General features: G+C 51.1%; 1 protein-coding gene across 3 annotated transcripts in view; it reads right to left on the minus strand.

Moving 5' to 3' along the window:
• Nucleotides 1–191: 191 nt before the first annotated feature.
• The window catches only part of MTMR14 (myotubularin related protein 14), a 32359-nt gene continuing 6355 nt past the window's right edge, over nucleotides 192–26195 (minus strand). The window contains exons 7-19 of one of the 3 annotated variants that reach the window (XM_065642423.1): nucleotides 25921–25994; nucleotides 22689–22759; nucleotides 22017–22091; nucleotides 19783–19849; nucleotides 18698–18783; nucleotides 18324–18400; nucleotides 18038–18074; nucleotides 16724–16794; nucleotides 16071–16117; nucleotides 15711–15849; nucleotides 12314–12490; nucleotides 4236–4391; nucleotides 192–555 (exon numbers count right to left, since the gene is read on the minus strand). In XM_065642423.1, the coding sequence (XP_065498495.1) occupies nucleotides 378–555; nucleotides 4236–4391; nucleotides 12314–12490; nucleotides 15711–15849; nucleotides 16071–16117; nucleotides 16724–16794; nucleotides 18038–18074; nucleotides 18324–18400; nucleotides 18698–18783; nucleotides 19783–19849; nucleotides 22017–22091; nucleotides 22689–22759; nucleotides 25921–25994 (1255 nt within the window). In that variant the 3' untranslated portion in view covers nucleotides 192–377. Of the gene's footprint in view, nucleotides 556–4235; nucleotides 4392–12313; nucleotides 12491–15710; nucleotides 15850–16070; nucleotides 16121–16723; nucleotides 16795–18037; nucleotides 18075–18323; nucleotides 18401–18697; nucleotides 18784–19782; nucleotides 19850–22016; nucleotides 22092–22688; nucleotides 22760–25920; nucleotides 25995–26195 lie in introns of all 3 variants that reach the window. The other 2 variants (XM_065642422.1, XM_065642424.1) reach the window with 2 other exon arrangements.

Raw genomic sequence — 26195 nt, forward strand, 5'->3', positions numbered from 1 at the left:
CCGACTCCCGCCCCGCCGGGAGCTTCCTCCCGGCTCCCGGTCCCTTCTCGGTGCTATTTCGGTGCCGCCGCTCCCGGAGCGTGGGCCGGGCTATTTATAGCGAGCGGCGCCCCCGGCGGAGCGCTTCCCGCCGCCCGGCTCCTCCGCACCGCCGCCCGCCCCCCCGCAGCCCGGACAGAGGCAGGACAGGGGACAGCTCGGGTGTCTTTACTGCAGAGACGCGCCGGAGCCCCCCACGCTCCTCCAGCCCCAGGCACGGGGGGCCGGGGGCGGGTGCTCGGTGCCGCAGGTGCCCACACCGGGAAGGGCGGTCCTGACTCGGCCAGGGGGAACCCGCCAGCCCCGGTTCTCCAGCCGGTGGTCGGGGAATGCCGCACTCAGAGCGTGCTGCTGCCTCTCAGTCCCACACCCCGCACGAACTGCTCGAGGAGGCCACCGATGGCCCCCGAGGGGCTGGGGGACACGGCTTTCAGGCCGATGGTCCGGCTGTAGTTGGCCAGAAAGGCGGAACGCACTTCTTCCAGCCGGGACTCACGGTCGCTCACCGACACCAGCCTAGGAGAGAGAAGGGGGAGGTCAGCAACTGCAGCCATCCCTCCCCCAGCCCCAGCTCTCACTCCTGATGTGGGGCAGGAGGGTGGCAGCAGGGCTGGGGCTCTGCCTGCAGGGCCATGGTGCTCAGCTGGCTCCAGTGGCCGAGGCGGGGGTGCCACTGCCTCCTTACCCAACCCAACCCAACCCAACTCATGGAGCCTCTCACCACCCCAGTTCTCCTCCTCTCCTCCTGGTCTCCTCCTTCACCAAACGGCCCTGGTTTCTCCCACCACTACACTGCTTGCAAGGCCACGGTTCACACAGAAAAGTGCTGTTTTCGCCAAGCAGGTGCTGGCTGATGTCAGCCCCTGCGCCAGCTCCCTCCTTGCACAGCATTCCCAGACGGACCCTGTTCACATGTGCCGTGCCTGGACAGTCACTTCCAACCAATTTGTGACTGTCCCTCACTTCCACCGGCCTCAGTGTCTTGCACTTGAGCCACCACAGGCAGCTCTGGGGACAGAGAGCATGGGAGGGAGCAGGCAAGGTGACAAAAAGCCCCAAGGAGCGCTCCAGCTGTGGAAAGAGGAAAGCTGAGCGGCGTTTTACTTCTGCTCCCCAGAACGGCTGCTCTCTGCAAGCAGGAAAACTGCCTGCAGAGTAGGGCACGGCTTCCCCCGGGATCTGCTCTCCTCTCCAGCTGATCCACGCACCTGGTTAGGGGCGAGGGGAAAAGAGAGGAGGGGAAGGCGACATTTCAGCCAAGGGAACAGGGGAAAACAAGCTCAGGGTTCAGAGGCAGCTGTTCCAAGCGCTCTGGCCTCAAGTGGTCCTTGCTGCAGTGCCTCTGCGATGTGCCGGTTCTTCGCAGAGAGAATAAGACATTCCTCAAAGGTCACTCCAAGGGCACAGCGCAAACCTTCCCCATAAAAAATTCTCTTTAATCTCTCCAGCGCCTGGGCTGGCTATAAATTGGCACAGCTCATTTGAATGGAAGCGTTAACCACCCACAGCCAACAGCTTCAGTACGGAAACAGCAGCAAGAGGATATGGTGGGAGGCCTATAAACAGCAAGCGATGCCGAGGCAGCCAACCGGGCCGCTGTTTACAGTGTCTGATAATAAAGAGAAGCCAGAGGGCAAAGGAAAAAAGGCAACATATCTAAACATATTAAAGAGATGTTTTTTTGGCAACGTAATGAGGATGTGGAACTTGCAAGCATTAAAAATAAGCTACATGAAAGCAGGACTTAGTTGCACCTGAGTACAGTGATCTGAAATGTCACAGGCAGAGGTAAGCGAGGGCGTGCAGCAGAGAGGTCTCCTGCCTTCTGGCTCTCGCACTTCTTTACGAGGCAGAATTTGTATTTAGATTTGTAGGTTTCTCTCATGGAGCGAGACACTCCAAGGTGCAGGGTCAAGCAGCCGGCCACTGCCCAACACAAAGTGGCTGCACCATTCCACTCCAAGCAGCTCAATGAGGGACGCAGGTCGTGCTTCCTCGCCGAATCCTCAGCGCTCTGCCCCGCTACACTTCCTACAGCCTGCTCGCCCATCTGCAGCTTGGGGTGCGGGATGAGAGGAGGCTGTCAAAGCCCCAGCTCTAAGAAAGCCCCGACAAGCCCCACACAAGCGCAAGGAAGTAGGCTGTGACAAGCGAACCTTCTTCAAGCTGCTGCCAGTTGAGATGTAAAGTGGGAACTTAAATGGAATTTAATTTTCCAAAAATTCATACTGTGCTGGGCTGCGAAAAAACTGGGATAAAACTACAATGGGCTCCTAAGCGACAGAGCTGATGCAGAGCAGAGAGAAAGTGGAGGCGCCAGGTCAAGCCCAACACAACATCCTTGGGAACTCTTAATCCATTCCAGACAGTGCCTGGTCCCAGTGCCTGCAGCCAGGTGGTCCCCAGCCCCCCACAGCTCCAGTGAAGAGCTGAACAGGGCAAAGCACTCACAGAACCTGGGAGAAGCACCACTGCTGCTCCCCTCCCTTTGAACCCGGCTGTCCCGAGCAGCCCGACTCCGAACAGCGCAAGCCTGTGGTCTCAGACTGGCAGATCCAATGCTTCAGAGCTCAACTGTAATTCACATTTCCCTGCTCAATGCCCTATTTTCATGTTAAATCCAACTCCAAGAAGGGCAGCAACAACCCGCTGGCAATCAGCAGCCACCAAGTACAGCTAGGTTCAAGGCAGAGTAAAGCAGTTGCTGCTTCAGCCACTCATCCTTCAGTCCCTTCTGCTCCTTCAGCGATCTCCAGACAACTGCAGGAGCAGCACAGCATGTCCTTGTCAAAGGAGGAGAGCAAATCCCAGCCAGGCCATGTCTGACATCCCTTGCAATTCTTCGATCTGCCAACTCATACGGCTTGCAGCTTAATCATGACTTGAGAGCGGCTGCTCTGCTCAGCAGCACAGCACACAGACACAGGAGAAGGAGAGCTGGGCCAGCTAAGCCTGTCTCACAGGAGATGTTGGCTTTCACGCCGCTTGCCCTCTGCCTCCAAAGCACATCCTCAGATCCCAGTAAAGGACAGCAAGTGTTTGGCAGTGCAGCTCCAGCACAGCCAATGAGCAGCAGCCCCTGATCTGCCATTTCATAGCATCATAGAATCAATTTGCTTGGAAGAGACCCTCAAGATCAAGTCCAACTATAACCCAACTCTGGCACTACCCCATGTCCGTGCAAACCTCATCTCCGCATCTGTTCAACCCCTCCAGGGATGGTGACTCCACCACTGCCCTGGGCAGCCTGTTCCAATGCCTGACAACCCTTTCTGTGAAAAAAATGTTCCTAATATCCAATCTAAACCTTCCCTGGTGCAACTTGAGGGTATTTCCTCTCGTTCTATCACTTGCTACTAGGGAGAAGAGACCAACCCCCTCCATGCTCCAAGCTCCTTTCAGGCAGTTGTAGACAGTGATAAGGTCTCCTCTCAGCCTCCTGTTTTCCAGGCTAAACAGCCCCAGTTCCCTCAGCCGCTCCTCATAAGACTTTTCATTTCAGTTTTCATTCATTTCAGTTCATTTTCATTTCAGTTTCTTGATTGAGAGTTTGCAGCCTAAAGGCACAAACCAAGGCTCTCCTCTAACAGCAATTAAAGTGCATCCCCTGTCTTTCTAGCTTCCACAGAGGTGGCTTTCTATTCAGGGAGGAACATTTGCCTCCTGGCCATTTTACGTGATGAGACGCAGGGTCTCTTGTGATCTGCACTGGCCAGATGCACTGCCTACAAATGATGCTGTGCATGGTCAGATAAAAATCGGGGTGACAGAAGGAAAGCCCCTCTCTTACTGCAGCAAGAATCTGAACCCAGCAGGGAGATGGAGACAAGCAAGATCCAAAAGCAAGGAAATCTGGGTTACCAGTCCCGTCCTGACAAGCATGCATCCTCAAATGCACTCAATTATGCCCAAATTCAGCATCTTCAGGGAAGAGAGAAAAGCCTCTTCTTCCTACAGAAAGCAGAGTGCTGCCCTGTCATTAGGCAGCGAAAATGTTGTTTGTTTGTTTTTTTCTGAGTTCAGCATAAGCAGAGTGCTCAGTGACTCAATTTGTGGATGGAAAGCATCAAAGCAAGGAAGACGCGACAGCTTGTTATGGGCTCCCAGGCTTCTTGGAGAGTGCCAGGGTGATGAAGTTCCAGCACTCAGAGCCAGCCAGGGGACCCAGGGAGAGATCCTGCGTTTGATACACTTACAGGCAAGTGCTAGGGAACTCATCTGGGAGGCTGCACGGGAGAGAGGCGTCTGCGCTCAGGATTGCCTGCTCCCGAATACTGCCGCACCCTGTCACCATCTGCCAGCTGCCAAAGTCTGTGGAAACGGAAGATCCAGGCAGAGAATGGTCCGCCGATCTGGGGCAGAGAGAAAGGGAGATGTCGCGATCAGTCAGGTCATTCAGCTACACGCCTTTCACCGCCGCTGCTGCCAGGGACCCGTCGGGCTGAGCGCCAGCAGCGCCTGCACCGGCAGCTTGGACACTCCTGGGAGCAGGGTGCAGCATGCGGCTCCGGCTGGGCCCCAGGCCAAGCTTTTCCTTTGAAAGCCAGGGCAGAGCCAAGCTGGCTGCGGCCGACAAAGCAGCAGGAGAGCACCAGGAGCTGGGCAGAACCAAGCCAGCAAGAAGCAGATGGCCATGCAGAACTGTGAAACCTGTTAGCGAGACGCAACAGCATGTCCTGCCCCGAATCCCTCCCAGGTGTGGGTGCTGTGCTGTACGAGGGGCATCCCCTTGTTGCTTGCTGTAGCTGTTAGCACATCACACAGCAGCGGCAAGGCCTGAATGAGAATCAAGTTTGTGGCTTGATTAGTGCTGGGGAAGACTTAGAGATCCTTGGTCTGGCTGATCACTCCTGAGGCGTTAACACCAGACCCGAACAGAGCCAGGCACTGCTCAAGACGTCCCCAGGACACCCACTCTCCAGCACCTGAAGATCCTTTTGTTCCTGTGTTAGAAGAAAGGACTGCGCCAGGAGCCAGGTGGCAAAACATCTTTAAGACAGGAAAAATAGCTGAGGGACGATAATTGTTTGATTATTGTTCCTTCCATCAGGGAAGGAGGAAGCACGAAATCTGATAAGCGAATTTGAGGAGTCCCTCCAAATTCTCAGAGAAGAGGACACAATCACTTGAGACAAACCCAGAGCTCTCAGCTTCTGGGGAGCAAGTAATTACTGCGCCCCGCCGCACAGCAGAGTGTACATAGCTGGAAGCACAGCCTGTGGCAGAGCTACTCAATTCAATCACACACCACCAAGATCTTGTGGATAATTTATCTGAGATCTGCTGGGTGGATAGCAGAGCACCAGCTCCAGCTCTGCTGGGCCAGGTACTTGCACGCTGTCTTCACAGCTAAGAATAGCAGTGGTGCACTGCAGCTGCTCCCCAAGAGACCAGGAGAACAGCCAGGAAGACAGGATCTCCCACGGCAAGAAAGACCTCGGCGAGAATGGAAGGTGAGGGTGGGGGGAGATGTACAGCGGGAAACCTGTTTGTAATCTCAATCTAATCCCATGCCTGCCATTTAACTAGCCTGATCAATACGGCCAAGTTGGAGAAGTCTGAAATGCGGTCCTGAGCTGGCTGCACAAGCGGAGAAGGGGAAGTCACAGAGCTCCTCGCACGTCAGCCTCCCATCGCAGTGCTGACGCTCCTGCCGCTGCAGTCTGGGGGTAAAACCACTGTGGGGAAGAGTTCAGGCTCTGAAGGGACATCACAGCAGAACATGAGAGGAGCAGAGCTTCACCTGCTGTGTGTAGCTCTTGTTCTCTAGCTGCTCAATGAAGAGTGAGGTCCAGAGAGGTGCTGCAAGCATGAAGTATTGGGAGAACACTCTTCTTGCAAAAGGTGTTTTTCCTAGAGCACGCAGCACTGCAGTCAGGAGGGCATGGCACTGAAAGCCGAGCTGCAGCACATACTCTTAGAAAGACCTTTTGGAGATCAGACTGGGATAAACCTTCCCTGGGTTGCAAGGAATTCGTAGAGGGAGCAGCTGCTCAGTGACATCTACGCCTCTCCCTGCCTTTGGAAGGTAGAGCCGAGGAAGTCGGCATAAGGAAGGAGAGCGGGCAGAGCGTTTGGGCACAGAGCATGGTGCCATGCTGGAAGCACCGCGGGAACAGCGCGGGAAGCCAGGGAGAAGCACAGGAGCAGCACAGAGGAACGCTGCGCCAGGACAGAGGGAAGAGGAGGGTGTCACCTGCCTGAGAGCATGGCACAGCCAGGAAAAACAGGAGTGTCACACACAGTGACAAGAGTTTGAGCTAAAGCAGGGAAGAGGTCTATAGAGTGCTTTGGCAGAGGGGAAGGAGACAGGGACATCGTTGCTGCCAGAAAAAGTAATGAGTTCCTGAACAGAAGACAGATTTGGGGCCAGGCAAGCAACCAAGGTTTTGAAAAGGATAACTCTGGGTGGCGGAGGAGGGCTTGGGCTACGGCAGGATCTCCAGGTGAAGAGAACTGAGCAGAGCTCTGCAGCTCTCGCAAAGGGAGAGCACAGCATCAGGAGTCTGCCCAGGAGAGTGTCCACGCAGCAAATGAAGGAACAAGACATGATCCGAGGCACCAGGGACAGTAAAAACGTCCCTCTGCCCATCATCCCCAACCACACTGGTCAGATGAGTCTGTGCTAAAGAAAGTGAATTAAAAAAAACATGTTTGCTGTGTTGGGTGTATGGCCTCAGCTACCAGCTGCTGGTCACCTTCCATGGCTGTCAGCTAAGATTAGACTGATCTTATACCACTTCTTGGAGGTGGATCAAGTCACCTCTCGAATCCTTTCTTGGGCAGGCTCTTGGACATCATCGTGTACTTCCAGTTAAGCCTGGCTCAGTGGTTTTCTAACCCATCCTGGGGTCTCTGACCTTGCCAAGCAGCCATACAAACTTGGCAATGCTGAAGCCACACAAACAGGTGAATTCCTTCCCAGCACTGGCCAGGCTGCAGAGAAGGGCAGATGCATAGGACACATGGCTCTGTGACGGGCCCTGAGAAAAAGGGCCACGTGCTTGCAGGCTCTGTCTCTTGTCTTTAACCCACCTGTAACAACAGGGAGCATGATCCCAAAGCACAGACCCCAGAGACTGCTTGACTGAGTCCATCAGTGCTGAACTGCCACACGCTGCTCCATGTTTCCCATCAGACTGCAGCTGGGAATTAGTCAAGTTACATCTCACCTAATAGCACAAGAGCCTCGGAGTTCAAGGCAGCCAATTCTGTGTCTCACCTCCAGGCAGCAGAATAAAGATTTATCAATTAATTGAATAAACTGATCAACTCTGCAATGAGTCCAGGTCATCTCTCTCTCCTGGAGGAGACAACTGAGCCCAGCCAGCAGAACTGCGGCTCTGTGGCAGACCTTCCTCAACAACTTCTCAAGGGAGGCTCCTGAGGAAGTGTCACAACCAAGAAACATCTTGAACAGCCTCAAGAGACAGCAGGGGCCAACGTTGGGCAAGACGAGTGGGGAAGGCACAGCATGGGAAATCTTGTGTTTGCACTGCAAGGGCAGCAGAGCTGCTTAAAAGCTGCACTTGGCTTGAGACCAAGACCAGATCTCTAGGGTGACTATCCCAGTGCAATCCAGTCAATGCTAGAGGTGAAACTCTTCCTGTTATTTCTACCCCTGAAGGCTCCTTGTAAAGTCTTGCTGCAGAGGCCCAAAATGGGCTCCAGTGAGGCCCCCAGAGCAAGTTGGAGCTGTTTGAGCACCAAGACCGGTCCCCAGATCTGTAAGAACAATATGTTTGCAACACGACAGCCATGCAAGGGGCTGGCTGGCTGCGCGGGCAGCGTGGAGGGTCTGGGGAAGCAGCCGGACAACGACAGCAAAGCTCATGTGGTTAGAGGAGATGAGATACAGCAAGTCTTCAAGTCACTGTCTCTGCCATAGACATCTAACAGCAGACAGAAAGAGAAGGAAAGTGAGCTTCACACACCCACCTCTTTGGGTCCACGAGTGGGAAGAAACTCCCTCAAAAGTGCAAGATTAACAAAATTAGATTGGCAAAACAGAGATGAGCTGCAAGCTGTTCCTTCACACAAGGAAGGACCTCTAGCAGGCCATAAACTGGCAACTCCCAGCCTGGAACGGTTCTTTTTAATTAGGTCAGTGCTTCCCATGCAACATGCTGCACAAGACAGAGTATTTCGGAGCACATGGACACTCGCCTACCAGAGAAAAGCCAATACCGGAGACAGCAACAGTCAGGGATCCTTCCTTTTCTTAATACGTAACCGAGACGAGTGCCAAGTGCCAACAGACTGGCTCTCATCCTGCCCTGTGCTGCCCCCGCTCACCTGCTGTGCTTCTGCACACCTGGGATATTTTAGAAGCAGCTCATGTGCCAGCATATGCTCTGTGCCTCAGATGGAAGCCTTAGGTATGTACTGTACACACAGACAGACTGTGCAACCTGCAGTACAAGGCAGCCCTTCCCACCTTTGCGTGGGAGATGTTGGCAAGGAGAATGTGGCAGAGAGCTGCACTGCGAGCCCTGGCTGGGTCCCGGGCAGCGATCTGCAGGCTGTGTCAGTGCCATGACAGCCTCTGCAAGCACAACCTTTTCTGGTTGCACCTTGTGTGTGAGCTGGCAAGCCCGTTTTGTGGCACAGTCGTGCGATAATTCCAGAAAACATTCCTGTAACTGTCCTGCTGCGGTCACTATGCCAAGTTGTCACATTGCAGATACAGCTTCCAAGCCAGGTGGCTCTAAGGAGCAAGACACGGAGTGTGCACGCAGGCTCATCACAATCAACAAAACACCCAAAGCAGCAGCTTCTCCATCCCTCTCTGCTCACTGCACTCTTTCCAGACTCACAGCTGAACTCTCTGCAGCCCTTTAAGTGCAGGAGTTCTCTGTGGTTGCTGACCAAAGTGCATCCTCCAGGACTTAACTCCTGCAGATCTTGACTCTTCAGATCACAGTACTTCGGGTTTTGTTTAATTGACTTAGCAAAAGCACATTCAACCAAAGATTATCCAGCTGCTAATCCACATTAGTGCTATGTGCACACACACTAAATCCCTGACACAGATAGCAGGTTCTTCTGCAGCGTCATGGGATGCTGAGACTATTAGTGTCAAATGCAAACACAAGACATGGTTTGGAACCTGCTACCCACTCACACGCAGGGAGTTCTGTTCCATGCACACCGTCTGCTGTACTCAGAGCGCTCTGTTTGTAGAACAAGAAGCACCTTGTCCTGTTCTATGCAGTATCTTCACGCACGTTTGCCCCCAGCAGATGTGATCTTACCATCACATTGCGATAAACTAGAAAGACTGCTAGGAATTTGCCTTTGTATTGCTTTGCCTAAAAAGAACCGTCCTGGGATTTATGGGTACCCAGGACCTCTGGATCAGGGCAGGATGCGGCAGATGCGCTGGCAGGCCATGGCAGCAGCAGACGGCTGACACAGCCCAGCCAGGAGCAGGGCTCTTCTCCCACCAGCTGACTTGGCATTAACATCTCCCCTTCGTTCAGGACACCCCCATTCCCTCCCGGGCCCTGCTCATTTCTGTCTACTGGCTTGCCTTCCCATTCCCTCCGCAGCTTCCTGCCTGCCAGCACATGGACTGGGCTGTTTACATGAGCTACCTGAAGGGTTCCTGCTGGCATTTCACAAGCAACCATTTTTCCCCAACTGCTGCTGCAGTGGTTAAGTGTTTTGTTGCTATGGCCGCACGACCAGGGGATTAGGAAGTCAGCTACAGTAGTTTCTTCATCTTAAGAGCCTTGGGTGTTAACCTGCCAGCAGCACTGTAGAGATAAAGGTATTTTTGGCATCCTGATCAGTATCTGTGCTCCAGCCTTTCCATCCTAGTCGCACCATTTTTCAGGGAGTGAAGGGACAGAGTACACCTCTTCCTTCCATCACGGATACACTCCTCCACCCAAAATGGGACCCTTCCTTCAGGATGGAAAACGGTGGCTGAATGTACCGTGACATCCATTACCTGCATGGAGCTCACCAGACAAATTCAGACTAACATAGTCCAAGCAGGGAGACTAAAGCCAAGTGGAGTGACAAAACCCCTCTCTCTGGAGAAAACATACCATGTTCCAGCCCCAAAAAGCAGAAGCCATGTGAGGCAACACATTGCTCAAATCCTTGACTAGCAGAGCTGCGAGCAGTGTCACCCCATGAAGGCAGGCAGGGCACGTCCCAACAGATCTGGCAATGGATGAGGAGGCAAAGGAGCTCAAATGTGCCAGAAGACGTGATTTGAAAGAGAAGCTCACTTCAGCCGTAGCCTTGACAATTCCACCCACTTCCTTCAGGGTCTCTGGGCTTATTTCCTCCAGCCTGCACATGGAGGAGCAGGGCAAACGCGGGTGACTTCCGAGATGGGGAGCATCCAGGTGTACAGTCTGCACCCAGCACGAGCGCAGCAGATAAACCATCTTCATGTGCAGCTGATTTCACCACTGTGGCTTCACAACTGATTCCCTTCTCCTACTCCCTTGGTTCCAGGCCATGAAAGGGGTTTGCTGCCCTTTTACCCCCTATTTTCCCATCATGTACTTTTTTTTTTCTAGTCCAGCCCTTCACACTGTCTTGTTCACAAAGGATTGGGAGTGGACTGGTGCAACCTTGCTGTGTTGAAGGGTCATAAAGGCTTTGTGCTGTGGTAGAAGCCATCATAAAGGTCAGAAAATGTTTACAGTGGAATTCACAGGAAGTTTACCTCTTACAACGACAGAATACTGCATCTCCTCAGGGATATTTTTTGGGCATTGAGAAATGCCATCCTCAGGACTCTGGCCTGGGAGGAACAAGATTCCCCCACCACGCTTGCCTGCTGCCTCAAGTCCTGACACCAACGGGCACTAATCACCCAAGACAACTAAACTCATCCAGACACAGCCAAAGGAAAGACAACTGCTGGTTCTACCAACTCTGAGCCCCTGGAACGGAAATCCCAGGGACTGCATGCTCAGCCCCTTCCCGTGGTGCTCTCCTGCTTACTCTGTTTCTCCTCTTCGCTCTTGCAGAGTCCAGCTGAAGGGTTATAAACAGCTTCTTCCCCAGCAGTGCTGCCAGCTCGCTACCAGCCCAGTGCTGAGCAGCCTGTCAAGTCTTGGGAACGGCATGAGACCACACACAGGAATTGTGGCATTACCACTGTGAACAAAAGCAGCCCCCAAGACAAGCTGCTTTCTCTATTTTCTTCTCTTCTTGGGAGATTTGTTTCATCTTGCAGAGAATGTAGAGGTGGGCCCCAGCAACAACCCAAAAACATTCTATTGATCTCTTTCCCCAAGGAGAACAGTTAGCATCGTTTATGAAAACAGGCAGTGATTTTTCTCTGCAATCAAGAAACTTAGTAAGAAAGTCTTACAAATTTTCTGTGCTTTACTTGTTTGTCCTTTTATTTTCCATGTGATGAGAGAGTGCTAAAATTTGGCTGGTGGCTGCTTCTGAAGGGAAGCATAAGAAAAAAAGACTCATCTGAAAACCTGCAGAGACTACACAAGTGTTTGATGCTGTTAACAGCAACCTCTTATCTCAGAGCCTCTTTATCCCCTGTCGGCCTAAACACATGGTGTTTGCTCCACAGGCTCTGTTCTTTCTTCCCCAGCCTCGCTCACCGCTCTGCTTTGCCCTACCGCAGCACCAGACTCCACAAGGGTGCCAGAATATCCTTTGTCACGGCACGAAGATTAGGCTCAGGTCCAGGGTCCCCGTTCCCCGGTTGCCCAGCGGGAACACACAACCTTCCGGGTGAAATCCTTTGTGCCGGCGCAGCGCTCCCAGCTTGCTCCCAGCAGATTCTCCTTCTGTTTGCTACCAGCACCCAGAGTTTTTTTTCCACCCTGCAGTGTCAGAAAGGATCAGTAGGTGGAAAGGGGGACAGGACGGATGCAGAATGAAGTCTGGCTGGTTTGAAAGGTTTCCTGCCCCACACAACAGAGCCATTTCCAACCCCTGCGGATGCACTCAACAGATAAAGGGATGTGAGCTCCAAGCATGCAGGATGCAGAGAGGCCAGAGCTCGTGGAGTTGAGGCACGCGCTGAGCACATGCAGAACAAACACCTTGCTGCAACCAGCATGGCTCCTCACTTGTCTAAAAGGGCTGAGGTGGGAGTTTGTGTGTTTAATGGCCAGCATTTCACACCATGTCAGGCTAGACAGGAACAGGCCTCCTGAAGTCCGTTTGCAGATACAAACCCATGTGCTCCAGGGTTCTCAGAGCTACACAAGTGCAGCCCTGCACTCCCCTTACCAGACACTCATTTTGCTGATAAACGCTCTGCTCTGTCCCATCTCACCTGGATCCGGGCACTTCTAGCGGGCTGCTTCCCATCCTCAGGAAGTTATCAGAATGGGTGGATGAGGAGGAGCTGGAGGACTTGACTTCAACCACCCCTGTGGAAGGCAGCCTGTCTTCAGACTGCTGTGCCCTGCTCCAGAGCACGGCTTGCGGTGACGATGTGCAGCTCTTCCTCCTGTGGGATGGAGGGTTCAGGTGAGAAAGCTGGCTTTCCCACATACTGCAACTAGGAAGCCCTTCCACAACAGGCTGGATTTTACCCCAGCAGCTACAAGCTCTTGTTCTCAGTGAACCTGCCCTCCTCCCTCCCAAGGAACCACAAGTAACCACTCAGTGATGGGGGTATGCTGAGCTCAACCCATCTTAGCCTGTTATTTTATAGATCCCCATTCACGTGACCTGGAAATCAGACAGGAGAATGCATCAGCCCACACACATACAGCGACCGCTTTGTTTAGTCTGGCTGTACAAAATGCCTCAAGCAAGGGGCCTCCCAGCAGGGAAAGACCATTTCAATCTGCTCTAAGCTCTACAAAGTGTATCGGCTGCAGCGCTTGGCCCAGGTGGGCATTTATGCGCACAGAAGAGAGTGACAGGGACACACCACCGGTGTTATTTTCCCTTTTAGTGATTCCCTTCAGACACCACTGACCACACTTCTGACCGTGTGCTCAGAGCTGATAATCACTGCAGATGTAGGTGCGTTTCAGCCCTCTCCCTGTCTGCTGTGATGTGTCTTTTCTAGCCCGCACATCCAGAATCAGGCACGATTCACTGTCCATTACTGCATCAGGCCTTAGCTCACAGTGCCATCCAGCCACATGCCAAACAGGCGCATGTATTTGGGATTAATTCACATCACTGTTGCTTCGTGTTCAGGAGAGTTTCTTTCTTACATCACTTCTTTTTTTCTAGAAGAGTCCCAAGAATTTTTCCCCTTCCAAAACCACAGGGAATTAGACAAAGACATCCCTATGGTCACAAGTAAAAAGGAAAAGTCTAAAGCAAATAAGCTCAAGGAGAAAAGATGCTGTTCTTCCTGGAATCTGGAAGGGCACCTCAGCTTTGACTGCAATCTCGAGCACTGTCAGCAAGTGCAGCTAAAGACAGGCTCATTGTGCAGTGGGAAGCACAATATCCTCTCTTCACTTCTTGAAGTGTGTCCACCCGCAAACATCACACCACAGCCTCTCTCAGGCGTTATTCATCTCATGTTATCAGAGCTGCCAGCATCTTCAAGCACAGCCTGTAGAGACAGGCTTGTGCAGCTATAAAACAAATGCCCATATTTGTTGCGAGGAAACCTCGAGGCCACCAGTTTTCAGGACAACACAGTGAAGCACATCACCTCACCTCTCCGTCATGCTAAGCACAGCCCAGCTCGCTGGCGATCACTATACTTCACAGAATCACAGCCTGGTTGGGGTTGAAGGGACCTCTGGAGATCATCCAGTCCAACCCACCTGCTAACGCAGGGTCACCAGAGCAGATCACACAGGGTCGCATCCAGTCGGGTTTCGAGTGTCCCCAGAGAAGGAGACTCCACAGCCGCTCTGGGCAGCCTGGTCCAGGCTCTGGCACCTCACAGGAAAGAAGTTTCTCCTCATATTCAGACGGAACCTCCTGTGTTTCAGTCAGTGCCCGTTACCCCTCATCCTGTCCTTGGGCACCACTGACAAGAGTCTGGTCCATCCTCTTGACACCCACCCTGAGATATTTATAAACATTGATGAGATCCCCTCTCAGCTTCTCTTCTCCAGACTGAACAGTCCCAGCTCTCTCAGTCTCTCCTCATAAGAAAGATGCTCCAGGCCCCTCATCATCTTTGTAGCTCTCTGCTGGACTCCCTCCAGTAATTCCTTGTCCTTCTTAAACTGGGGAGCCCAGAACTGGACTTGTTGTAGCAAGCCCCACCTGTTCTCCAGACTACACACCCACAACAGCCTGCGGCAAGACATCCATGCCCCGTCCCCTCGCTAAGCGCTCACGGCAAAGCTCACAGCTTCCCCTTCCCCAGCCTCACACCCACGGCGTGGGCCAGAACCATCACCGTGGCAGTGCAGCCTGGTGTCTCCAACAGGAGCGAAAGCAAAACAGAGTTGGAAAATATGTCACAAAAATCAAGCCCTGACACACACAAGAGCAGCAGATCTCTTCCAGTGTGCTCGACCACTTTGCATCTTGTGAAAATCGCACGTAGGTTCTGTGCTGCAGGATCCAGTCAGTATGTCCTGAGCACTCAGAGCAATGTAAATACTTCTATTTTACTACCCTGCAGCCAGGCAAGTGGAAAGTTTTTCTCTACTTGCTGCACTTTGCTGTGGATATGCAGGCTCTGTGCATTAAAGAGGACTCTGCACTGCTCGCTTGGCAAACACAGTTTGGGGCTCTCCATCTTCATTTTGTGGTTCTGCAGGAAGATTCTCTCTTCCCCTCTTCAGCATTTTATAAATTGAATCACAACGTGCCTTAGAAAGGCTTCTGCCACCAGCATGGCTGCAGGCTGAGTCCCTGAGGACTTCCAACAGCCTCCAGCACAACCCAGATTTAATTTAAAATAATTGCAATATAAAATAGCATCTTCACATGTGCTGAGGGAGAGGAGAGAAAAATTAAACTAAGAGGGGCAACCCTACGGAAAGGTTCTGAAATCCCCAAACAGCACCAGAAACTCCACAAGCAAAGCACGACGCCGGTCCCAGAGCAGCAGAGTCACCAGACACCTTCCCGGTCCCCGCTTCCCAACAGCCACCTGCATCCCCAGGCGAGTCCTTTGTCACTGTCTGTCAATAGGGAGCACTGAGAATTTAATCTTTTCCCCCAGAAGTGTCTCCAAGCAGCAACCTGCTCTCAGCTGACACCCCTTGTGCTGTTAGAGGGGCTGAAGTTTAGAGGGGATTCTCAGCCACCCAGCCCATCTTCCACTAACTGCAGACACTCCCCTGTACAATCTTTTCCATAAACTGATTAAAGGTTCGTTTTAGGGCAGCTAAACTCTGTCTCTACTTTTCCCCAGGGAGGCTGCTGCCAAATGCAATTTTTCTGGTAGTTTGGAATCATCATTTAAGAGTAATGAAATCCTTTCTGGATGAAGTTTAGCAGTGAAGATGGTGAAAATAAAACGAAGCTGCTTTACTGTCATCAGGGGACAAACTTCAGGAGCGCCACCGCAGAAGCCTGACCTGGTCATTAACACCAGGTGGTCTGCGATTCTTGGTGCAGAGGTTACTCAGCCCAAGTAAAGCCTCTGACAGCCAAATTCCTCCCTCCACCATAAGGAACCTGTGGCACAGTGAGCAGACCTGGAGGGTGAGGGACTTCAGAGGTATCTTTTTGTACTGTCCTCAGAGCCTGCCCCTTTTGTTCTGCAGCCCACTGAGTGGTTATCTCCTCACCATGCTGCCTGAGCCTGCGCTCCTGCCGGCATCAGCTCCACTGCTTCATAGGTGAAGCTCCCAGCTGCTCCGGGAGAACTTTCCATTCCCAGGGAAAAGTCGCTGCTCAGACTTGTGGTGCTGCCTCGGTCTCTCTGCTCTAGAGAAAAGAAAACAGAGCAACCTGAAGACCAGCTTGGTCTCACCCACTTTCTCTCCCATTAAGTAGAACACTTCCCATTTGCCCTGGGGCTGTGTTCTTGTGAGGCCCCAAGGGACGCACACCCATTTGTGGTCAACTTGATGCTGGGAACCCAAGACCCCCACACAATCAACCATCCCCAGCACCCAGGGGTGCTGACACTCAGCAGCAGCACTCACTGAGCATGCAGATCTCTTCCAGGGTGAAGCCAGGTGGCAAACTCTTCCTTCTGGGGAAGGAAAGACAAAGTTAGCTCAGCCACACTTCAGAGCTGTGTGGAGGCTGGCACAGCCACATCTCTGTGGCACACACGGATCAGAGCAATGGAGGGTTAACCGTGCAGGGCAGAGGGGATGGGGCTGGTGTGCTGTATCCGACTCTCCTTACAGTCCCAGCCCACACACCCCGTGCTTCGGAAGCATGGCAACAGGCTGCGGGCAGCCACATGCTTATTCAGAGCCTGTAGACTGGGCTTCATTTCCTTCTACCCCTCCTGAAATAGGAAGGGGTTAATGTTTCACTGTCGGTTAAAAACCAGCCACCCCGCTCCCCTCAGCAGTGCCTGACGGATCTTGCTGCGCAGCTTCTGGGTCCGTCCGTGCTAAAGCAGCCACGGACGGTCATTAAGCAGAGAGCACATTTCAGCCTGGACAGTTTTTCAGAGCACAACGTGGCACCTCACAAGCTTCGGCCCCATTTTGCAGCCTTCGGAGTGCAGAATAAATTAAAGAAAACTGGGCCAGGACGCCAGGGCTTCCATCTCCCCAAAGGAACAGCACTAACAAGCTCCCTGGCTCTGCAGCCCATGCAGCAGCAGGCACAGGCTCCTTACCTCTGCGACTTCACAGCAGAGAACTCCTCAGAGGTGATGTGCTTCAGAAAATTGAAGCAGAAAAAGAAAATCTGAGCAAAGGGAGAGAGAAGAGCGGTTCAGGAATGAACCCGAGGCTCCATGCAGCCTCTTATCTTGGTGGGGAGGTGCTGGCAAGAAGGAGATAGCGAGGAATCTGCAGCTACCAGCCTCCAACATGCCATGGGCTGTCACCGTCCGGTCCTGGGCCTTCTCTTACACATTAGATGAGCCCTCTGCTCCCTGCCACAGAGAGGCCCAGCAAGGAAGGTGTACAACAAGTCTGCTTATCAACGCCTTGCACACATGCCGCAAGCACACAGCAGGTACTTATGCCATGAGTGCAGAGTGGAAAAGAAATGGCCTGCAGCGGGGCACACCCAGGTAAGCTGCAAAACGAGCAGGACCAGCAGGTTAGAGCTGCATGTTCCACCTCGGTACCACAGCTGTAGCACATCTGGAAGCATGTAGTACCTGCAGCCTCTGCGGTCCCGAGCTCGTGCCCTTCAGCATTCAGCCCACTGTGCCGCTGCCACTCCCCACACCTGCACAGAGCTGAGGAATTATATCGATACAGCGGCCCTGCACCCCCAAAAGGTGGGAAATAGGCCAGGGTCCTGGCTCTGCTGTTCAGAGGTAGGGGATTCCCTGGCGAGGTGAGAGTCTGAGGAGCAGGGATGAGCAAGAGGGTTAGACAGACTCCCCACCTCTTGATCTCTATCAAAAACAATATTGCAGAGTACTGCAAGTATAGTCAGAGCAATCATTTTTTTGCTGTTAAAAAATTAAAAGATTTGAAGAGGATCAGTTCCTCTAATTTTAACTGCCTCCCAGACCCATCTGTGCAACCACAGATACACCGGACCCAGCACCAGCTGCCCCACAAGCCTGCGAAGACATGCCAGCCACATGCAGCTGCAGCACCCAGGCAGGAGGGCTGGCACTTGGGACAAGCACACAAGGCTACACAGCTTTATTTCCAAGCTCCCAAGCTGAGCTGAAGAGCAAGTCCACCCTTTCACCGTGGGCTTGAACACTAGTGGCACAGTGGGCAACTGGCAGGACCAGCACTTGCCAGCCAAACTGTAACCTGAGAGAAAAGCATTCCCACACCTTATGCCTCAGGAACTGATGGGACAAGGCTCCTACCTCATATTTCCAGCATCTGAACAATCTTTTTAGAGCCCGCCCAGACCACTGGTGCTACCAGAAGAAGGCAGTGAATGCTGCTACTGTAACCAAGTACCCTGAGAGCATGAAGCAGTGCTCAGCCACTGCTCCAGACCAGACACTCACCTCTTCTCCTTTACTGAGTCGATCGGCTAACATGTGCCTGGAAAGAGAGCAAGTGAAGCTCGGTCACATGCCGGATGCCAGAATCAGCAGAAAAGCACAAGCTGTCAAGAACAACCAGATGCCTGAGCTTCCAGGTAAAAAAAGGCACCAGTCCCTCTTGTCACAGCTTGCTGGGACCTGCTCCAACATCTGCTTTTGGTTGTGAGCAAGCACCAAAAGATGAGCCCTGAAGGCTTCTCCCCTGCTGCGCAGGGTTCTATAGGCAAATAAAACTTTGTGTGCCTACCCAAAAAGAAACCAGTCGTAGGCCACTGTCAGGTAGAGGATCTCAGATGGCTCCAGGGACGCATGGATCAGCCCATCCTGCAAAACAAATAAGAATGACCTTCAAGCAGCAGCCCCAGGGATCGGAACGTAGGATTTCACCATCTACTGAAAACTGTCATGGTGATCCAGGATGTCCAGCTTGCTCTGCCTGTCTGGGACACTGTGCCTGATGGCAGGACAGCATGTTGGGCTCCACATCAAAGCCGATCCACACCCTCTCTGAAGCCAAGACAGCCAAAAGGAACATTAACAGTTCCACCATCACTTGTTGGTCACAAAGTCACTCACTGTCCCAGCAACCACCCCCAGGAGCAGAGCAGGTCAGGTACTCACAGCCCATAGGGAGAGGCGCAATAAGGAGATGAAGAGAGGAGTTCGATCCCAGCCAGATATACAGTGCACCAGGAGCCCGCTGTCATCTGTTTCAGGTGGGGGCAGGAAGGAGAAGGAAGAAAAAGGATGTTGTAACAACAGCAGTGATTTTTCTTTATGCCAAATCTGTAGTGACAAGCCACCCTCCATTCCCACAGCCTGGGCTCAAGAGCAGAGCTCAGCCACCAAACCAGAACATTTTGTCTTGAATGCACCAGCCAACAAATTGCTCAAGGTGTCCTGGATAGTCAGCAGCCCCAGCTGATGTGTCGTCCTGTTCCTGACAGCTGCTCAGGACATGAAGTCACTAGGTATGAACGTCACTTCGCTACCCAGAACATATACCTACCCAGTTGCAACCCACTATCACAATCTATCCCCATATTAGATAGAAACCTGCTTCAACCCAACTTTTTTTCAGTCTCACCAACCTTTCTACTGATAGACATTGAGCAAAGGCACAATTGTATGCTCTGCAGAAAACTCGCAGTGTGTCCCAGCACAAGAGCTGCAGGAGAGTCTGCAGCTGGCTGTGCTGGCAGAGCTATCCATGGCTCCATCTATCCAACAGTGCCAGGTACAAAGTCCCAGTGCCCAGAGGGAATGGGAGCAATACAGCCCCTTCCCAGAGCTGGGGTGGCTATGATGACACAGGATGGAAGGGGCTCTTAAACAGGCACCTAATGAGACCTCGGGCTGGGGGGACAAAACACATATGTTCAGCAAATAAAGAGCAATAGTCAAGAAGGAGGGGAACAAAGATTTGTTCTCTTCAGCTTTAAAGCAGTAAAACCTTAGGTAAAACTTTCAGATATCCTTCCAGTCCTGGGAAAAGAGGGTCTTCAAGGGATCAGCAAGTTCCTCTCTAAGAGGCAAGCTGGAGCCCCGAGATGTTAGTACCATCACCCTGTTTTGAAGGGAGAGAAGTGAAACTCTCTATAAAGCAACTCTTCTATACTGGGAACTGATCCACAGTGGCATCAGTTGTTCTTCCAGAGAAAGCAGCTGTTCCAGTTAGGCCACTGGGAGCAAGGAGTTTTCCTTACCATCGCTATTGATGATGGAGATCAGCAGCTTCAGGTAGTTCTGTGTCTGTTGGATGAGGTCCCAGGTCTGTGCAGAAAAAGAAATATTGATGGTAAGGGTGTGCCCAAAGCAAAAGGCTGCTCTGCAGTTCAGTGCCCACCACGCTCTTGGCTTCTCTATCCGGAAGAACGGTAAAGCAGATATAACCCTGCGGTCATTCCTCAGAGCAACAGACTCCCTCGGTGCTCTAATCAATCCCCCATCCTCTGCAAAAGGCACTCTGGGACAAGAGACCAGGCAGGACAAAAATAATAAATAAAAGGCCATCTCTGCTGTCTGCCTGGCTGGCACAGAACCTGTTTGTCTGCAGCCCCAAAGCCCCGAGGAGATCACGCTCAGGAAGACCAACGTGAGCCAGCAAACACCTGCGGAGCGCTGACCCAGTTCTGCAGCCCCACATACACATGCACGCTTTACCAAACAGCTCAGCAGCCCATTCGCACAACCCAAACGCTTTGCCCAAAACTCTCTGGTCTTTGTCAACGGCCCCAGCAGGCTGCCTGTGGAGCCTGTCCCAGCTGCTCCAGACAGGCACGGGACTTCTGCAGTAATGCCCAAGTAACTGCTATAGCACAGAAAAGCTCAGAGACCTTCCAGCACTACAAGAAATGCAGGTGAAAAACATCACAACAAGCTCAACTGTGCCACTCTTGAGAAGACGTGGGGAATTTCAGCAGTCTGATCAGAGCCAGGAGTTGGACTCAATGATCCTTGTGGGTCCCTTCCAACTCAGAACATTCGATGATTCTATGAGAACTACCTCAAAGAAAAAGGGATAGCACTGGCAAGGAAAGTGCTACATGTTTGATCGTGACAGTGTTGGTGGTATAAGTGACATTTGACTCCCAGCAATAGAACACTTGCCACGTGCTTGCACGCGTGCATGTAACCACACTTAAGACTATGTCAGACAAAGAACATATTGTCCCACTGTGAAGCCTGCGCAGCAACAAAAGAGCAGGGAAATGGGGGACACACACAGCCTGGGGCAGAAAAGCACATCCTTCCAAAGGCTTTTATCTGCTCAGTTCAATCCACTCTTGTGCTTATGCCAGAAGGAATCAGCTGATCATCCAGTCTGACCTCTGTATGCCACAAACCAGAAAGCTTTGTTCAGTTGCCCCATTTATAGCCTGAAGCTTGCACCTGGCAACAACTCTGCCCAGAGAAGCACCTCAACTAGGGGTGACAGCTCATCACTCCTTTGGCAGCATCTTCCAACAGATTATCCTCAAAAATAACATGCAAGACTCTTTTTCCATATTTGAAGGTCTGATTTCAGACTGCAGATATTACTTCCTGTGCAGTTTTTCTCCCCCAGATTGAAGAGTGCTTTAGAATTAGTATTTTCTCCCTGCAAATGTACTTATACATTAATCAAGTCAACCTTCTGTCGCCCTTGTGATGAGCTAAACAGACTTAGAACTTCAGCCTTAAGTGAAGCACCTTCTCCAGTCCTCAGATCATTTCTGCATCTATTTATTACATCCTCTTCAATTTTTAATATCCTTTTTAAAATATCAGGTCCTCAGTATTCTAGTGAACAAGTTTCTAGCCATAAACAAGCTGCGGTCCCTTTAGTTCTGCTTCTTCACTGCAAGTTACTTTCCTGTGATTCCTCTTATACTGGCACTTAAACATTATTTACATCGCTGACTGACAAGCGCCAGCCCAGCATGGGGAGCTCTGATGGTTCTGTGGCGCAGAGCGTGGGAGCACGACACGCTCCAGCACAGTCAATCATCACAAAACCTGGGGGACAGGGAGGTGCGCTGATGTGTGAAATGGAGCACACTAACCAGCAGTGTGAGGTGATGCTCCCTGGTATGAACAAAGGTAAACCTCAAAGCTTCGGCAAACATAAAAGTTCAATTATTATTTGCGATGTTGTCATGGTAATAAGGAAGGGGGATGTGCTGCGGTCAGTAAGGATCCCTAAGGGATCGCAAGCTTTATGCAAGCCACAGAAAAAGATTTGATGTTACAGTCAGCTGCCGTGGGACACACCAAGCCACGGAGCTTCTGGGTAGAGGATTTCCACCACCATTCTGAAGAGTCAAGAAGCAGCCTCACTCCCACTGGGATGGTATGAAGTGAGCCAGATTATGCAACTGGAGCAAGTCAGACCTCAAATCTTCACCGATCCTTCCTGAGTGAATCTCTGACCTCCCACAGAGATATCTGCTTTGCTCACCTGGTACTCACTCCAGTCAATATTCAGAGATTGGGTCAGAGAGACTGGGATACTTAATGGAGCATCTACGTAATCCTGCAAAAAACCCAAACACAATCGGTCAGAGAAAAGCCATGAGCTGAAGGCAATGAGTTCCAGAAAAAAACCAAAACAAATGACAAATTGTCCATCTAGAAGAAAATGTCTCAGCAAAGTATCTTTGGATGCAAAAACCTGTAGTGGTAAGAATTAACTCATGGCCTCTTAGAAGGATTAGTGGACAAAAGGAGCTTTTCTGTGCTCCCAATGGTGAAAGTCAGGGACAAGGCCTGTTTGTTTCTGAATTCCTGTAGGGCTGCTCCACTCACTCAAACATCTGTCTCAGCAGGAGACAGAATATGAATACAGAACTGAGAACAGAGGCTATTGATATGATATCAAATTCAAAATCAGGAGCAAATCATATGCCCCATGACAGGTCAAGCATCCTGGACTACAGGATAATGATTCATTTATTTTACATAAAAATTTTACAATTAATAATTTAGTACATTCACTGTTTAGTTTGTTCTGTTGTTTTCCTCCTTGTGATCAGAAATCAGCACATGGCATGCACACCTCTGCTCAGGAACTCTGAGGCAAGATTTAAGCCCAGCAAAGCCCACAGCTCTCCATTTTGTAACATCCATGTACCTGTTTCCAGTTAAATATGAGACCTTCGGCTGTATAATCCCGGTCTTTGTACTCCTTAAAAAATTCACACCCTGCAAGAAAAAGAGATAATGAACAACCATTCAGCTAACTGATATCTAACAACTCAGGTGCCCTGTGGGACTGGAAGTGCTGGTAGCCCCAGGCTGAGGAACGCCAATCAAAACCGCTGCCTGTGGGAAGAGAAGAGCGGTAGTCATCAGTACAGCGAGCGGCATGGCCTCCCAGCAGCAACAACCCAGAGCACTCAGCAGCGAACACGCTCACACAGCAAAGGGGCAAACTCCAAACACACAGGAAAATGTGGAGTTTGAGGGACTGATTGCATTCGTTCACCAAGGAGCTACGCTTTCCAGGGCCGTAGGCTTTTGCACAGGTCTAAGGCACCAGCCTGACACATGTAGAATCATAGAATCATTTAAGTTGGAAGAGACCCTCAGGATCATCGAGTTCAACTATAACCTAACCTAACTCTAGCACTAAACCATGTCCCTAAGAGCCTCGTCTAAACACCTTTTAAACCCCTCCAGGGATGGTGACTCCACCACTGCCCTGGGCAGCCTGTTCCAATGCCTGACAACCCTTTCCAATAAGAATTTTTCCCTAATATCCAATCTAAACCTTTCCCTGGCACAACTTGAGGCCATTTCCTCTCATCCTATCACTTGGTACTTGGGAGAAGAGACCAACACCCTCCATGCTCCAACCTCCTTTCAGGTAGTTGCAGACAGTAATAAGTTCTCCTCTCAGCCTCCTGTTCTCCAGGCTGAACAGCCCCAGTTCCCTCAGCCACTCCTCATCACACTTGTGCTCCAGCCCCTCACCAGCTTCGTCATCTCCTCTGCACTCTCTCTAGTACCTCAATGTCCTTCTTATAATGAGAGGCCCAAAACTGAACACAGTATTCAAGGTGAGGCCTCAACAATGCCAAGTACAGTGGCACAATCACTTCTCTAGTCCTGCTGGTCACACTGTTCCTGATACAAGCCAGGATGCTGGTGGCCTTTTTGGCCACCTGGGCACACCGCTGGCTCATATTCAGCTGTCTGCTTAGTGAGAAGGAACGAGCAAAAGGTGCTGGCAGAGCCCTGGGGAAAGGCAACTTTCATGAGGTACCTGCTGCAGGTAACAGGAAAGGGCTCTGTCAGAGGCAGCTGCGGTTTCTCTCACATTTAAGTCTTCTCTTTCAAACATGCAAATTGCCCTGTCCAAAGAAAACAGGTACATAACCACTTCCAAGGTTTCCCCCAAGCCTTCCCCTCCTGAAGTTTCTCTCCTTTGTGTCCAACAACTATTGGAAGTCTCTGCTGCAAACCGCAGTCTCTTTAGTCACAGCTGAGTAGCACCATCAGCACTGCAGCTGCCTGCAGGTTGCACCAAACACCTCTCCCAACGCACCGTGTGCACCCCAGCAGCGACACGGTGCCCGTGTTACCAAGACACCCCCATGCCAGGCACTGGGCTCAAGTAATGATTCTGACCCTACAACTCACAAATAACTCCAATGGTAAAAAACCAATTAAAAAAAATTTTGTGCAAGGACAGGACTAGTCCTCGAAAACGCGCAGTCAGGAAGCGATCTATCAGTTGAGATTTAACTCCAATTAAACAGCAGCTCAAAGCAAAGGACGGGGGATTACGGCAGTAAGTACTGGCATCTACAAACGCCAACTACCAGTCCAATGGAAGAGAGGGTTTCTGCACCAGAAAGCACAAAAGCTTCTGCGGAGATCCCATTTTAACACAAGTTTTTCACCCTAGACAATCGTGTCCGAACACTGCTTCGCTCACCTAAGACAACACAATGTCAGAATAACTTAAAAGACAAACTGCAAAGTAGAAATTCTTTCAATGCAAACCTGGGAAAACCAATAAGAGCATATTCTGGCGTGTGGCCAGTCACTAGAGGGGTTGCTGACCCTTAGATGCGCATGCCTTAGATTTACCAGAACGACAACGTTCCCCTCCAGACCAACATTGCTGGAATGAGGCAACATCTGCAGGGAGAATTTCCAGTTTTATAAGGTTTACCTCCAGCATAGCAGGGAAGAGCTGCTAAAAGATAGCAGCTGTTGCAGATGGCAGGAGAGGAAAGACCATCACAGAATATTGCAGACAATATGCAGATCCCCATACAACAACAACTCTACAGCTAAACTCCAGAGTCTCTTCTTCCTCACTCTTTACAAACCCTACAAAAGACCTGTGTACATTGTCTCATCCATGGTCTAACTTTGGTGAGGCATATGGCACCAGCATATACCTGTGCCACGTGCTGCAGAAACATGCAATACTCTTATTTCTGTATCCCTCTGCGATCTGCAGGGCAAACTCGACAGAAATCTTAATGCAGCTTCTCTGAATTGTCACCAATATTTGTATGAAAGGAAAAACATCCTTAAAAAAAAAAAAAGAGAGAAAGGAAAATATGCTTAAGGGCAACAGCTAATAACCAAGGAAAAATGTGGGTTTGGATCATTCACAACAGGGTTTTTTTTGTTAGTTTGAGGGTTTTTTTGTTTGATCGGTTTGCTTTTGGTGTGATGTTTGGTTTTTTTTCTCCTCTCCCTTTCTTTGTGCACAAAATCTTGCAAGCAGAACTCAAGCACAGCGGTCTCACATCCAATCCCATTGCCGAGCCTGACATCAGCAGGCAGGCAGCAATATTCAGCTCCTCGTTAAGAGTGCAGCAGCAAGTGACCCAGCAGCGGTTGCTAGGCACAGGGATGGATATAGCCAGGGAGACGGGCTGGAGCGGTCAGCATCTCAGCCGTACGCTGCAGGCTCAGGTTAGCAGTTCTGCCTAGCACCGAGAATATCTTACAGTGGTGCTCTGGAACACCAGGACTAGAAAATACTCTTAAGAATTGGGGTTTTGCATAACACAGAACAGGATATATATTTTGCATAAAGCAGTAGCTTGGAGTTGCGGGGGTGTCAAAGGCGACATTAACCCCAGCTCCACCTCTGGGACTTATTCTCTGCGCTTGAATTCATTAGAACTGCTGAGAAATTACTTTGCCACCTCAAAGAGTGCCTAACGCTGACTCACACCGCCAGAGTTCTCAGTTTAAAAGAGCTTCTCTCCAGAGGGAACACAGGAAACATTCAGCAAATCACAGTCATTTCACCACACACACACAGGTAATTCCCAGTCCCCAGAAACGGATTGTCACCTGTCCCTTGGGAGTCCCTCTGGACATCAGTCCTGTACCTGGATATGGGATGGAGAGAAGTGTGAAATCAGCATAACGTTGGGCTTTGTCCACTTTCTCAGAAGACGTCACACTGCACAGGATAAGAGGGAAACATTTGTAGAGTATTTTTCATTAAGACATTAGCACCCAAAAAGCTACTTGTCACATTTCCCTGTACAATGACTTAGGAGCAAGCAGGGGCAGAACTTACTCAATGCATCCAAACAGACAGGTATAGCCCCAAAATACTAAAGCTTTCCTCTGGAAAGGAGAAATACCCCTGTCTGTTCTA

Source organism: Caloenas nicobarica, chromosome 11 (assembly GCF_036013445.1).
Source record: "Caloenas nicobarica isolate bCalNic1 chromosome 11, bCalNic1.hap1, whole genome shotgun sequence".
Lineage (NCBI taxonomy): Eukaryota > Metazoa > Chordata > Aves > Columbiformes > Columbidae > Caloenas > Caloenas nicobarica.